We start from the raw sequence: 13,361 nt of genomic DNA, 5'->3' as shown, positions 1-13,361 counted from the left end.
AAGAAAAGAAAAGAAAGAAAAGATAGATGAGTCAACTGGGAGGAAGAGGCATGGAGATTTTTGATACAATAGCTTTTGCCTTTGATCCTGCAACATTTTTTTTAAAAAGTCAATTGGGATACACCTGAAACTAATGTAACATTGTGTGTCAACTATACTTCAATTTAAAAGACAATGGGTCAGTGGAGCAACAGAGTGTGAGGCAGATAGCTTGCTGTGAACCCACCAGACTATCTGCTCAAACAACTAATACGCAAAAAATCCTACTATTTTGCACTGTTTTTAAGCTTGCATATACAGGGTAGAATACAGATGACTATTGCTATCTCAGTATGCTACACCTGATCAAATCTACTTTTGCGTGCTTTTGATTTTCTTAAAAACTAATTATAAGGGGATGAAAGCTTGGTATTTAATACACGCTGGTCAAGTGAGCAATAAACAATTGCAAACTTTCCTAGGGGCTATTTTGCTCTGTCTCATCATCAGGAAGCGAAAGCATATGTTAGATGTTAGCCTGGGTGGACACAAATGTGTCCTATTTATTCAAGGTTTCCTTTGAAGCCACAATTTATAACTTTTGTTTCTTAGGGGTACATGTCAAACTTCATTTAGCATTAGTTGGTATCCAGATACACTGAATAGCAAAAAGGCAGAATTCAGGGGCAAAAGAATATGCCTGCCATATGAGCAGTGATGCCAGTTTCATTTATCTAACTCACAGAAAACAAGAGGAAAAATACAATGGAAAAGATGACAGCAGAAAATCAAGATAAAAATTATTCATTTAACTTCTAAGTGTAAACTACATATGCACAAGAAGAAATATTAAATATGTTCTAGATCAATGCCTAAGAGATAGACAAATTTAAGATTAAGTTCTTTTAAAATGTTGTACTTTTTGACCCTTCAATTTCAAAGATTATATGCTTAGCTGGAGCATATCTATATGCACAAAATTTTCCTTACTCCTAAGAATGTTGTACAAAATTTTTTTCTGGAAGAATCTGCAAATTTAATATGTATATAAAGTAGAACTGATGCTTCGTTTTGTGACATGAAAAGTAGAAATTTGGTGGACTGTAGAATATCCATAAAATTTAACCAAATAAAACAATTAATATTTAAATAGTGATTTATACATATAAAGCTATGTTACATTCATTAAATCATTTAAATATCAAAATACACTGTGAGTGAGGTATTAAAGGCCTAATCCATAGATATGTAATGTGATGCTCAAAACTCAATAAAGTTTGTAAGCCTAAATCACATACTTCCATGTCACTGATTGTTTTAATTACACTACAGCACTTTGGAAAGCACTTTTCAAGTATGATTGTAATGCTTTGCAACTGTGAGACGAGCTATTATGCCATTTCCAACATTTGTTTTCTAAGACTCATCCACGTTGTTCAGTGTAGCTGAGTTACAATGCTGTTTTACTCCATTATGTGAATACATGGGTTATTCATTTGTCTCTGGATGGATATTTGAATTATTTCCCTTTTTGAAATTATACCCTGTGCTGCTATGCACTTTTCTGTACATATCTCCGAGTGGGCAAGTGTCAGAGTTTCTCTGGGGTATATATTTAGTAGCAGAATTACTGAATCACAAGGTAGGTGTATGCTTAACTTTATTAGAAGTGTTTGTTTTCCAAAGTGTTGACATCAATTTATATAACACATCCTATTATACTTCTACAACATTTAAAAACAAAACTAACCAAGAGGTTGTTTTCAAATATATTTACATAAGATAAAAAGGGAAAGAAGGAACTCTAATAATGAAATTCATAATAGCAGTAATTTCTAGGAAAGAGCAAAGAGGAATAAATGAGGAATATTCACAATTTGAAGTCACAAATAGCCTCAATGTATTGGTAATGTTCTCAGTTTTAAGGCTGTCTATGGATTCCAGGGTCTTTGTATATATGTTAAATGTATTCTTTTATAGGCATCATTATTTACATAATTTTATATACCTCGGTGTGTACAATAATAAGGATCTAAAAAAAGGATTAGGAGCCTTGAGAATTATTGGCGAATACAACTATTTTACATGTTAAAATGAATTTATGATATTTTTATTTTAAGATGGAAAATAAAAATAACAGCAATAAACAAAGTCTTAATGTATCATGCCAAATTTTGATAATGTTGAGGTCCCCAAGATAAGACTCCCTCTTTGTTGATAGTTTTTTAGACCCCTTCAATCAAAGTTCAGAGAAATTGGGCCTTGGGAAATGAAGAAATGGATTTGGTGATGTTTACTCTTTCAGGGGAATTTTTCCTGTAGCTGAATACATCTATCTTGAAAACATTCAAATTAGTCAGTTATCAAAGACATAAAATGATGACAAATTACTAACCCAGTGGTTCAAAAAAGAAAAATTAAGTCTAGGGTCCCAAAAGTAAAGTAAATGTCAGCATATAACCTCAATAAGTAATTATTGATAAATTGCATACCTGCACTATTGTACATATATATATATATAAATCCTTGTACTCACATATTATAGACATTTGAACCATATGTAAAAACCGACATTTATAAGGAATTTGATAGTAATGCTGCAAAGTAGAAGTTCTAATCTGTTCTTTCTACATCTAGTGGTTGGTCCTGTGTACCCCACACAGCTCACACACTCCTGCCATTGTATTAAGGAGCACAGGGCCCAAACTTGCATAATGGTACTCTATTTTGTTTGTACATCCACATCATTTGGTTATTTATTCAACCTATTTCTATTACTCTGAAGAAATTAATGTGTCTGTGAGATTTAAAGTTGATAAAACCCAATTAGCTCAACAATTATATTTGAAATATTATAAATGAGGATTAAAGGCACCATCTTTAGATTTGACTTATGTTCCAGGAAGTCAAAGGAAAAACAAAAACAAAAGCATAAGACCAAAAAAGAAAAGAAAACAAAACAAAACATCACCTTTGTGTTATTGGGTAATTGATTTCTTTTTAGCTTTCATGATAGATAAAATCAACACCTTAAAAGACTTGTCTTTAACCCAGGATTTCTTTTATTAAAGTATACAATTGTGGGTACGTGCCTAGAGGAGTAATAGTTTGCTCCTAACAAAAGAGTCTGGATTCCACGATATGCCCTTTGCCAAAGGCACCGTTCCCCAAAGCACACAGCTAACTGCATCTCCTGCTGTACCTGTAACAATTTAATTGTATAAGTCAGCCTAGTCAAGCATCTCCAGCTCATGACTGGGAGACATGAAATTCATTGTCATTATTGTCCCTGTCATTTTGGATCATTATATCCTGCTGCAGAATTTTCCTCACTTCAGTGCATTCTTACCTCCAGGAGCCAGGGATTATAGCTGAGGTTGGGGTGGGGGCAGGACCGTGAACTACATTTACCTCAGGGGAGCCGGAGATTAAATTGGCTTTGCTCTCTCACGAGCTGAATTCATCTATTTGTATGCTACTGAGTTTTAGGCTGGAATAAAAATGAATATTCTAGTGAACCCTGGGCTTTAATTCCCCCTTTGAAACATGGATATAACCAACTTTTATTTACATTAGGAAAGCTAAAGTAATTTCCTGTAGGTAGCTATTTTCATATGTGCATAAGGAATACTTCAGGACATCACTGGGTATAAAATAACAGGCATCTCTCTCTGTCAGCAGCTTGACTCTCAGAAAGAAGAATTTAAAGCTGTAATTTTGTTCTTCAGTTTCATCTTATAGAAGCTTAATGGCGGTATTTAATGGTTTTAAATATTTAATGATTTTTAATTATATCTCATTTTCTGTGCACTGGATTGGATAACTGGAGTCCAACTAGAATGGCACCAAAGATCATACTCTGGGAACAGGGAGATTGAAGTCAAGTTGACAGAGGAAGACAAACTAAGTTCCTTAGGAAACTGGCACCCCCCCCCAAAGCTAGTTCATATCTCCCAGCATGCTAAGACACCCCAAGCCTGTCATTCCTTAAACACTTCCTGCTGACTTTGGAGAGTTGCGCTAGCCACCATTTTCCCTACCTTACTAGGGCTAATGGCCACAGCCAACATTCAGCTGATGGCTCTCTGGTAGTAGATGGCAAGGAACAGGTAGGAGACACCAGGATTGTGTCTCCTTCAGAAAATCAGTGAGATGACTGTATGTTTTTTTTCTCTGACAGAAGATAAGAAGAAAATATAACCTGATCTGTCACTTCCTATCCCAGCTTCCCTTCATATGAATTTTACTGAGAAATTTGACATTTACTTTGCACTGAAAAAGAAAGTAGTTATTCCTCCATATGAGTGAGTTTGTTTTTCAGCAGTTTAACAACAAAATATGGCAATGGATCTTACCTATGCCAAGCACATGATAGCCACTGTAATTACTACATTTAAAAGTATGTGGAATTTATTTTATTGCCCTCATTGACTTTAGTGGAGGAATAAATTTTACCTTAATCAAATGCGATGGCCATCACTATTTATGCAGGACGAACTATTCTTATGAATAATTAAGAAAACTATTTTGATCTTTGTACATTTTGTACTTTAGAGGGAACACCTTCAGCCCTTACATCTCAGTGTTGGGGAAGGTTAAAGATTGTCTCAGCCACTGGTCTAAGTTCATGGCAATGTGTACTAGACTGACTGTATTTTCACACCATTATATTTCACTTTTCAGTGATGCTGAAGTAACAGTATAATGAATTACTAATAAGAGTTTTTAGATATCCAAACTTCTTGTAGCATTTAGAAATTCAATTTATTTATGTGTGCCACTGTTTCATCATAATCAAGATTCTCCCAAGTTGGGAGTTATAAAAATTGTTATTTTGGGTCACTTTAAAGTGGTTAATTTAATGTTACGTGAATTTTACCTTAATAATTATTTTTTAAGTAAAAAAAAAAGTTATTTTAAAGAGCCCAAGTGCATTTTGAAATTTTTGGGGTAGCTTATTACATTCTTATAATGATCATTTATAAAGAATAATTTTTTTTTCTTGTTAAGAAAGTTTTATCTTATAAATTACAACGTGTAGACTTCATTTGCAATAGTAAATGTTCAGGTATCTTTTCCTCTCTGAAATACTTTGGTGGCAGAATGATAATGTTATTTTTTGGTCAAGGGGTAAGGCATTCCTTCCTTTCTCTGAGCGCACACTTACTACATCTAATGCCCTTACTTATCTGCTCCTTCTACCTTACTCCTTCATTGATATTTAATTTGCTCATCACACCATCAGGTAAAACAGGAGTTGCCCCATCTGTTACTATAGCTGTGAAACCATAACATTACACTTTGCTTCACATTCTTGTTTTGCCTCACCTCAAGCATGACATGGCTGGATCTGTATCATTTCAGAACGAGGATAAAAATATAAATATAAATAAACACACACACACATATATGTATATATATATATATATTTCAAATGACTAGAATATAATTATTTTCACCCCTTCAAGACTTAAGATTTTTACAGTCAACCTTCAAATACCAATTAGAAATTATTTTAAATAATAATTTTTATATTTTTCAATAATCCTTGCTAAATTCATAATTTTGCAACTGGTAACAAGGTATGAAAACCAATTTTAAAGCAATTCTTCCTCTTGCTTCTAATTGGATAATGTTTCTTCAGCACATGTGACATAGATTTCCTTTGGTTTCTCTGTACAGAATCAACAACAATCTATGATTCCTAAAAATATCAGACCAACACAAAAACAGGATGCCACAAATTCAGATACAACATCCACTAACAGTCCTCTCAGGGAGATTCAGACATGCACGAGCTAAAAAATAAAACTAGTGAGTGTTTGCTACATTACGTGGTAAAGAAAATGACTAAGTATTTTAGAGCGTTTATGCAGGCGGAATGAGTCATGTGAGGCAAAAGGCACAAACACCTCCTTGTCAGGATGGACAGAATGCCATTTGCAGAATGTCTTCTTACTCCTCCTGGACCAAAAACCTCTTTAATATAATCACCCATTAAACTACAATGGATTAACATTAAGGGTCTGAGGCAGAGAAAGCAAATTCACAGTTAAGGTTGTCCTTTAACATGTAGGCTCAATCAAGGGCACCAAAAAAGTAGTTAAGTGCCCCCCCTGTGGTGCTTAGATGCTGGAAAGCACCGTAAATTGTGAATTTTCTAGCCTTTAATGTTTGTCTAAGACCCTTAACATTTTTCCAATATTGTTGCTCCTAGGACATTTTCTTGAGTTTGTCCCTGTCGCCCTCTCTGTGCATATACATTCTGCATTCATACATGAAAGCATGACAGACAGCTAAATTGATTCAGAAATCTAACACTGAGAAGAAGAAAAAAGGTGGGGGTAGCCTTGAGTATATCCCATAACATAAAGTATAAATATCAAAGTCTCCTGACCAAAAAAAAAAAAAAAAAAAAAAAAAAAAAAAAAAAACAAAAAAAAAAAACATTTCTTCGTGCTAAGAGTTTAGATATCTAACGCGAAACACAAAAGATCACATTATGGGATTTAAAAAAAAACAACCACCACCCACCGAGCTATAGAGCCTAAGCTGTCCTTTGTGTCCAAGATTTCTAAGACTTTTTGAAGATGTACAATTAATTATCTGTGTCCAGCTATTTATTTTATAAATGGACATCCATCCCTTAACTATTTTCCAATTCCATACACCCTTTAAAACTATAGTAAAATTTCAGAAATGGCTTTTCCTATTTTGTTTTGTATCGTACTGTGGCCCATCTGGAGATATATTAAGTGGTTAGTTCCTTCAAATAAAAGTGTGTAAAAGTATAGAGTTCACATACACGCACACCCACCCACACATACAAAGAATGAACGTGGAACACATGGCAAATGGATATTAGATAATGTTACTGTTAGAAAACATCTAACAACAATAAAGTAAGCAATAAAAACTGGGGCTTTGGTTTAACAGATGCAATGTGCATTCATCTACCTTCATCACATAAATTATACGTTCAAGAATTGTGTCCTGTGCAAAATACAAACATGTCAGTTTCAGCCCAGGGGGCATTTTTCCCTAGGTTTATAACCCCTTGAAAATAGAGGTTTCATCTAGAAAACCTAACAGATCCTCAGCTGCTTTCAACGTTATAATATATTCATAAGGCAAGTATTCACTGGCAAACATATAACAAATTAAATGGCATGTGGGTGGGGTCCAGATTCATAATGATGGAAAATGAACCAAACCAACCATGAGACACAAGTAGAAATGAAGGAAGAAAAAGAATATGCAAAAACAAACAGTATTAAAAGCAAAACGCCATAGGGAGTTTTTCAGCTAGTATTAGACAAAATGGTGAGTGTGTGTGTGTGCGTGCGCACGCGTTTGTGTGTTGTCTAAGATCAGCATTGAAATTAAGAATGCAAAACTATCTCATTAAAAACATACTAAAAGGGTCATGAGTAAGAGAAAAGTATCTTGTAAAAAGAAAAACCACATACCGTCATAGTAGACGATTGCTCCTACCAGTTTGTCCTTCTGGAGCATTGGGAAGTGTTCAAGGGCTCTTGATTTGCTGAGGACATAACTGCTTTTCAGGCAATTACTTCCTGCAACCAGATCATATAGCTTGATTCCTACCCAGTAGTAAGGTAGCTGCCACCACCTACAGCATAAATAGGGGGAAAGGTTTCTTGAGACACCTGGTAGAACATTACAGAATGCCACTTTAAGTTATACTTTTCATTTAAGAAAAGCAATGGATATCTAGAAGTATACTTACTGCAAAAGAAACAGGAGGAACTGCATGACTGTTTTTGACACCGACTGAGCTGAATTATATAAGTCAATGAATCAGCAAGACTTTAAATGAATCATCCCTAAAGCAGTGAGTGCTCCTTGATCTGGCCGCATATGAGAATCCTCTGGGGAGCACCAACCATAAATACAGATACCTGGGCCTCCCGTGTCTACAGACTGATTTAAGCGACGAAGGTTGGGGGCCTGGGTGACTCTCATGTGCACCCAGGGTAGAGATTCATTAGTTTAAGATGTCCTAAGCTATCTACGACAAAATATGGACAAAAATGATAAAAACTGTTTCTAGGCACTCACAACTCTCGTGTGGCTGGCAGTTGCACAAACCACCGTTTCAGATTACCGGTATTCCAACTTAAGGCAAGATCATGGACAGCTCTACCAACATCAGGAAAATTGGGTTGTATAATTCATAATCTGACACCTCGAAACCAAACTTCAGCTTTGGCTAATTTGGAAATTTAAAATGAGCCAAAACGGTTTAGGCTTGGAGTTGACCCATGTTAGGTTCAGATTTTGCAGCAGGATACTTTTTGACTCTGCATTTTTGTTTCCAGATGACCCTCTTCTGTTCCTCAGTGCAAATGCAGTTGCTCTTCTAGAGACTATCAGTAAACTGGGGTAAGAAACTACTCATTATAAACACAGAAAATAACCTCCTCGGCCTTCGAGATCTAGCCCTTAGAGGCGGGTCAGAAAAGGGTAATTTAGGAAAAGCCACACTTTTATACACAACAAAGGCAAACATTTGAAAAGGATTAAAGATTAGGACCAATTAAAAGTACATTAAGAAATACACATCGAGGGACTATTTCCATTAAAACGGTGTTGTTCTATTGACCTCAGTTAAGCAAATAGTATATAGATGATATCAAAAGGCTTACTTGTAAATTGGAAGCATTATAGGCAACGGAGCTGATAAATGGGGAGCAATTTCTAGTAGGTTGGCACGCTCGTGAAGGGCTTCTTTTACCATCCTATACTGAAAAGCAAAACAGAGAAAATTAGTTTGGCAGTAACAGATCATAATATTTTCAAATGGCAAATAGACACCCTGCCAACTGATTGATACACAGAAACCTCTCTACCTCTGAGTGAGGATAGCTCCCTCCTAATCAAATTTCTAATAATACATCATGCTGTCAACCTGAAAGATTTTTTAGAAACCTTAACTGTATTTGCATAGGAGAAAAACATGCTGTCAGAGTTCCCAGGTGTAAAATCTTTTCCTGACTTGAGTTACAAGATTATTGTAACAATTTATCTTGCATTCTCTGTATCGTCCGCCTTCTCAGTCCTCTATAATATTTCCCCGTGTAGGAAATAACAGATTGTTCGAATTCATGCTAAATGTTCCCCCCTTGCCTCCACTAACACAAGCAGAGATAATACTTAGGAGTTGCACAGTATTTTACAGATTACAGAAAAGCTTTTGTCTTGACTCCTTTCGTCTTCGTTATGCCTCTCTGAAAAGCCAGCATTACTATTATAACACTAATTTAAAAATGAGAAAACTGAGGCTCATAGACATTGAATAAATCAGCTGGAACACATCACGAGTCATCTGACTCTAGGTCCCATGCTCTTTTCTTTGCATCCATCATGATGCCGAAGAGACACGGAAGAACAGAGGACACATTCGAAACTGACAATGTCAAGTTAGCACTGCTGTGTTTTTCATGTACCAGAAGCAGATAGGGAGGTTCAACTGTTTTTTTTTTACCCCTCTGGGAAATGTCATCTTCCACACTGCCTTGGCAGTTTTCAAATGGTGGCAGACTGGACACAATAAAGTGTGACATAAGAAAAGCATGACTCAGATCATCTTTTCCTTAAGAACATGTCAGTGGCAATACGAGCGGATGATAGCAGTTACAGTTAAGAGGCTCAATTTAACACTCCTGTATTACAACACGGCCCCCCGAAACTGTCTGGAAAGTAGCACTTGGGTAGCCATTGGCAAAACAAACAAACAAACAAACCATCACGATTGTCAAAACGCAACATATCCAAAGGTGATTTTGTAAATTTGCTACCTTGACATGCCTGCATGGAAAAAGCCCTTGATTACCCATAAACATGATGCTACAGGAAAGAGCCGGCACACCTCTCCGGAAAGATATTCCAGCAGAATACACACTAAATAGGTATTTCCAACAGGAAGAAATATTAAAAGCCATAAAAAAAAAACACCTGATTTAATTGGGTAGAAAAAAGCATAGTTGCAATTTTTGTTTAACAACCAGTATACACAATTACCTGCTCAATATCCAACTTCATGATAGCCTTCTGAAGATATCGCACACCACCGTGGATCAATTTAGTGCTTCTGCTGCTGGTCCCTGATGAGAAATCATCTCTTTCTACAAGGGCTGTTTTTAGTCCTGTGTAACCAGAAAACCAAATTAACTTCTTAAATTACACAATTTGTATGTAATTCATTAAAGGCACTTCTCCAGGGTAGAGACAATCACAAGAAAAATTACTCTGAACATGGATAAATTTGTATTCAAAGTGCAGTACACTGTCTATATTATAATGAAGAGATTTTAGCCTCTTCCTGGGGGAAAAGTCAAACCAGAACTAGAAGCATATTAAACTGTGAATGAGTCACAACTAGAAAATATTACAGTACAATTTCATGCCAGTAACATACTCCGGGGCATTTAGAGGGTCAAAGGAGAGCCTGGCACCCATCCTGACCCATGCAGAGTTAACTCAGTGTTGTTTCAAAGCCTTGTGGAACTCACAGTCACCCTTACTACAAGCCTCTCACATGTTCCAGCCCCTCGTCTCCAGTCTAACACAGCATCCATAAATCTAGATCGGACCTCCTATGTGCTGGCTGCTATTTCTGGAGTGGTGTTAGAGTGGGTATAAAATGGGGGCGGGGGAGGAAGCCCAAAAGCATCAAAAGGGAAGAAGAAGGAAGAGAATGACCTCTGACATTGAGGGATTTATAGTGTAAGACACGCAAGCACAGTATTATAGAATTACAAAGAAAAATACAAGCCGGGACAAATAAACCCAGTGCAGAGTATCCATGAGTAAAGACAAGACAATATTCTCAGTAAAGGTGAGGCTGAGAAAAGAGAGGCTGGTTCTAGAAGTCATGTCTCTGCCCCTTTCTTTGAGGGTTGCAGTAAACCTCTTACAGATGAAACCAGCTTTGTTTTGTTTTCTTTTCTTACAGAGCTATCCCTGCTGCTTCGGGATTGGTTAGGACCCACAGAACTACAAGTGCCATACACCAGTTAGAGATGAAACCCAAACTTCAAAAGATGCAACGTATACATCAATGCCAAGCCATGAGGAACTTTCAATGCCTGGCATACTCACAGGGGATGAGAGAATGTCATAGAATCCAATTACAATGAGAATATGTAACTAGAAAAGTTTGGGCTCGCAAAGCTCATATAAGAGAATCTGTGCATGTATTCAATTCAGAGGCATTTATTACATTTAATACCAAAGGGTCGTTTTCATAACTTTTAACAGTTTAAATATCGTACCCAAATGTCATCATAAAATCAGGGCAATTCCCTTGACTCAAAAGGACAAAATATCTGGAAACCAGGGAGGAAAAGCAGAGAACTTTGATTCAAGGGCAAAAGTGCTAACGCTCTAACTAACTGCAAAATAACACAGAAATTATAGGTACTGTGGCCCCAGGTCACACTTTTGAAGCATTTACGCCAGACAAAGATCTGTTAAAGTCTCGAGTGTGAAAACTCTATCAGATATGCTTAGTAAATTCAGTACTGAATGTATTAAAAAAAAAACAGGAAAATATGTCAAGTTAGCACATATATTTTAAAAGAATATGGAGAACGTAAGTGCCAGGCAAAGTGCTGGCGTGAGAAATGAATTCGGCATGGACCAAGCTGTCAAGCCGCTCCCAGCCCAGAGAGCGGCAAGCAAGCGCACCAGTTTTATAGGCACTAGATTTGCAGATATAGAGAACTCTTCTCTTACTCTGGGTTAGAAGTTAAAATCAGGAAGGGGGAATGAAGCATGAGAGACTATGGACTCTGGGAAACAAACTGAGAGCTTCAGAGGGGAGGGGGGTGGGGGAATGGGATAGGCTGGTGATGGGTAGTAAGGAGGGAACGTATTGCATGGTGCACTGGGTGTTATACGCAACTAATGAATCTTCGAACTTTACATCAAAAACCAGGGACGTACTGTATGGTGACTAACATAATATAATAATTTTTAAAAAGGGCTATTTTCCTAAAACAACAACAACAACAACAACAAAAGAAGTTAAAATCAGGACATAAACCTAAAATTGCATAGTCAAGATTACATGTGTAATCTCTTAAGAAGACTCTGCCTGGGGAGTTTTTTCGCCTTTTCTTAGAAAGTCCAACAGAGAGATCTTCTTCCAGCGCTAAAATAGACCATTGTGTCTTCAGCTGAAAATCAGGCGAGGGAGTTGACTTTCAAAGGGCACTTAAGAGCCAGATTATTTAAACTATACCTCTCATTTAACCTTGGAATCCCAGTCATGGCACCAAGATGCGTGCCCCATGAGAGGCAGGGACATGAGAGTGAGAAAGCCCTCCCGTCCAGCCCCTGGCTCCCCACCTGGGCCTGTCACCAGTAATCCCCACCTCCCGGCATGGAATCCCGTACCCTGAAGCACGGACTGGACCCAGCACCTTGCTTCTAATGAACAGAATGCGACATTACGGCATGCCACTTCTGTGATGAGGTTACAAAAGACTGTGACTCCCACTCTCTCTGTCTTGCCCATACTCTCTTGCCCTCTCTTGCTTACTAGGATGAAGCAAACGGTTATGTTTTAAGACCACAGACTAAGGGAGGCCCCCAGGCAACAGGTCACAAGGAACTGAGGCCTGAGTCCAACCACCAGTGAGGAAGTGAATCGCGCCAAGGACTACCGGAGTTGGTAGGAAGCACGGCAGCCTGTTTGAGACTCAGAGCCGGAGAACCCAGGCTAAGGCACACCCAGATCCCTGACCCACCAAAACTGTGTGATAGCAAAGGTTATTTCAGGCCACTCAATTTTGGGGTAGCTTATTGATGGCACGATTCCCTGTGTGATTATAACTGCAAGCACAGTCTAAGTTTCTAATTGCACCTGGGGTTGGGGTCTTCAAGAAAAGCTGAGTTTATGGAGGAGTATGTGTTCAAGATAGGAAAGGAGGGAATGATTACTGGCAAAAAACAAAACAAAACAAAAACAAAAAAAAAAAAACAAAAAACAACCCAGTGGTGAAGCAAGAGAAAGGCAAATGCTTGAGATGGCCCAACTCATTTAGGGGCCCGCTTGTCACTCAGGGGCTGGGGATGATGTGAAGGAGGTCCAGAGGCAGGACTAGTAAAAGGCAGATCACAAACGGCCTTTCATCCACCCTGGGGAATTTGGACACTGTCCTATGGACAATTGTTTCTCACAAATAAATAATATCTGAGTCTCCTGAAAAGGAAAATGCCTCTGAGAACAGGGCTCCAAGTCGTGGACTGGTTTAAGAAGCAAGTGCTTTGTCAGAAAATACAAGATTTGGCATCAAAGCCACAGAAGTGTGAAACCTGAACACTGTTCTCAGCTCCGAGTTATCCAGTTTGAG

The 13,361-nt window shown here is 37.5% G+C and overlaps 1 protein-coding gene across 4 annotated transcripts in view; it reads right to left on the bottom strand.

Moving 5' to 3' along the window:
- GPD2 (glycerol-3-phosphate dehydrogenase 2) overlaps positions 1 to 13,361 on the bottom strand; it is a 152,856-nt gene that overhangs the window by 65,141 nt on the left and 74,354 nt on the right. For all 4 annotated transcript variants that reach the window (XM_019807015.2, XM_011233670.3, XM_011233672.3 and 1 more), the window contains 3 exons: positions 10,024 to 10,148; positions 8,649 to 8,746; positions 7,449 to 7,612 (listed from right to left, as the gene is read on the bottom strand). In XM_019807015.2, the coding sequence (XP_019662574.1) occupies positions 7,449 to 7,612; positions 8,649 to 8,746; positions 10,024 to 10,148 (387 nt within the window). The remainder of the gene's footprint in view (positions 1 to 7,448; positions 7,613 to 8,648; positions 8,747 to 10,023; positions 10,149 to 13,361) is intronic.

The sequence above is a fragment of the Ailuropoda melanoleuca genome, chromosome 2, assembly GCF_002007445.2.
Source record: "Ailuropoda melanoleuca isolate Jingjing chromosome 2, ASM200744v2, whole genome shotgun sequence".
In the NCBI taxonomy this organism is placed as follows: domain Eukaryota; kingdom Metazoa; phylum Chordata; class Mammalia; order Carnivora; family Ursidae; genus Ailuropoda; species Ailuropoda melanoleuca.
The sequence above is the reverse complement of the archived record's forward strand: the minus strand, read 5'-3'. Positions and strand labels throughout refer to the sequence as shown.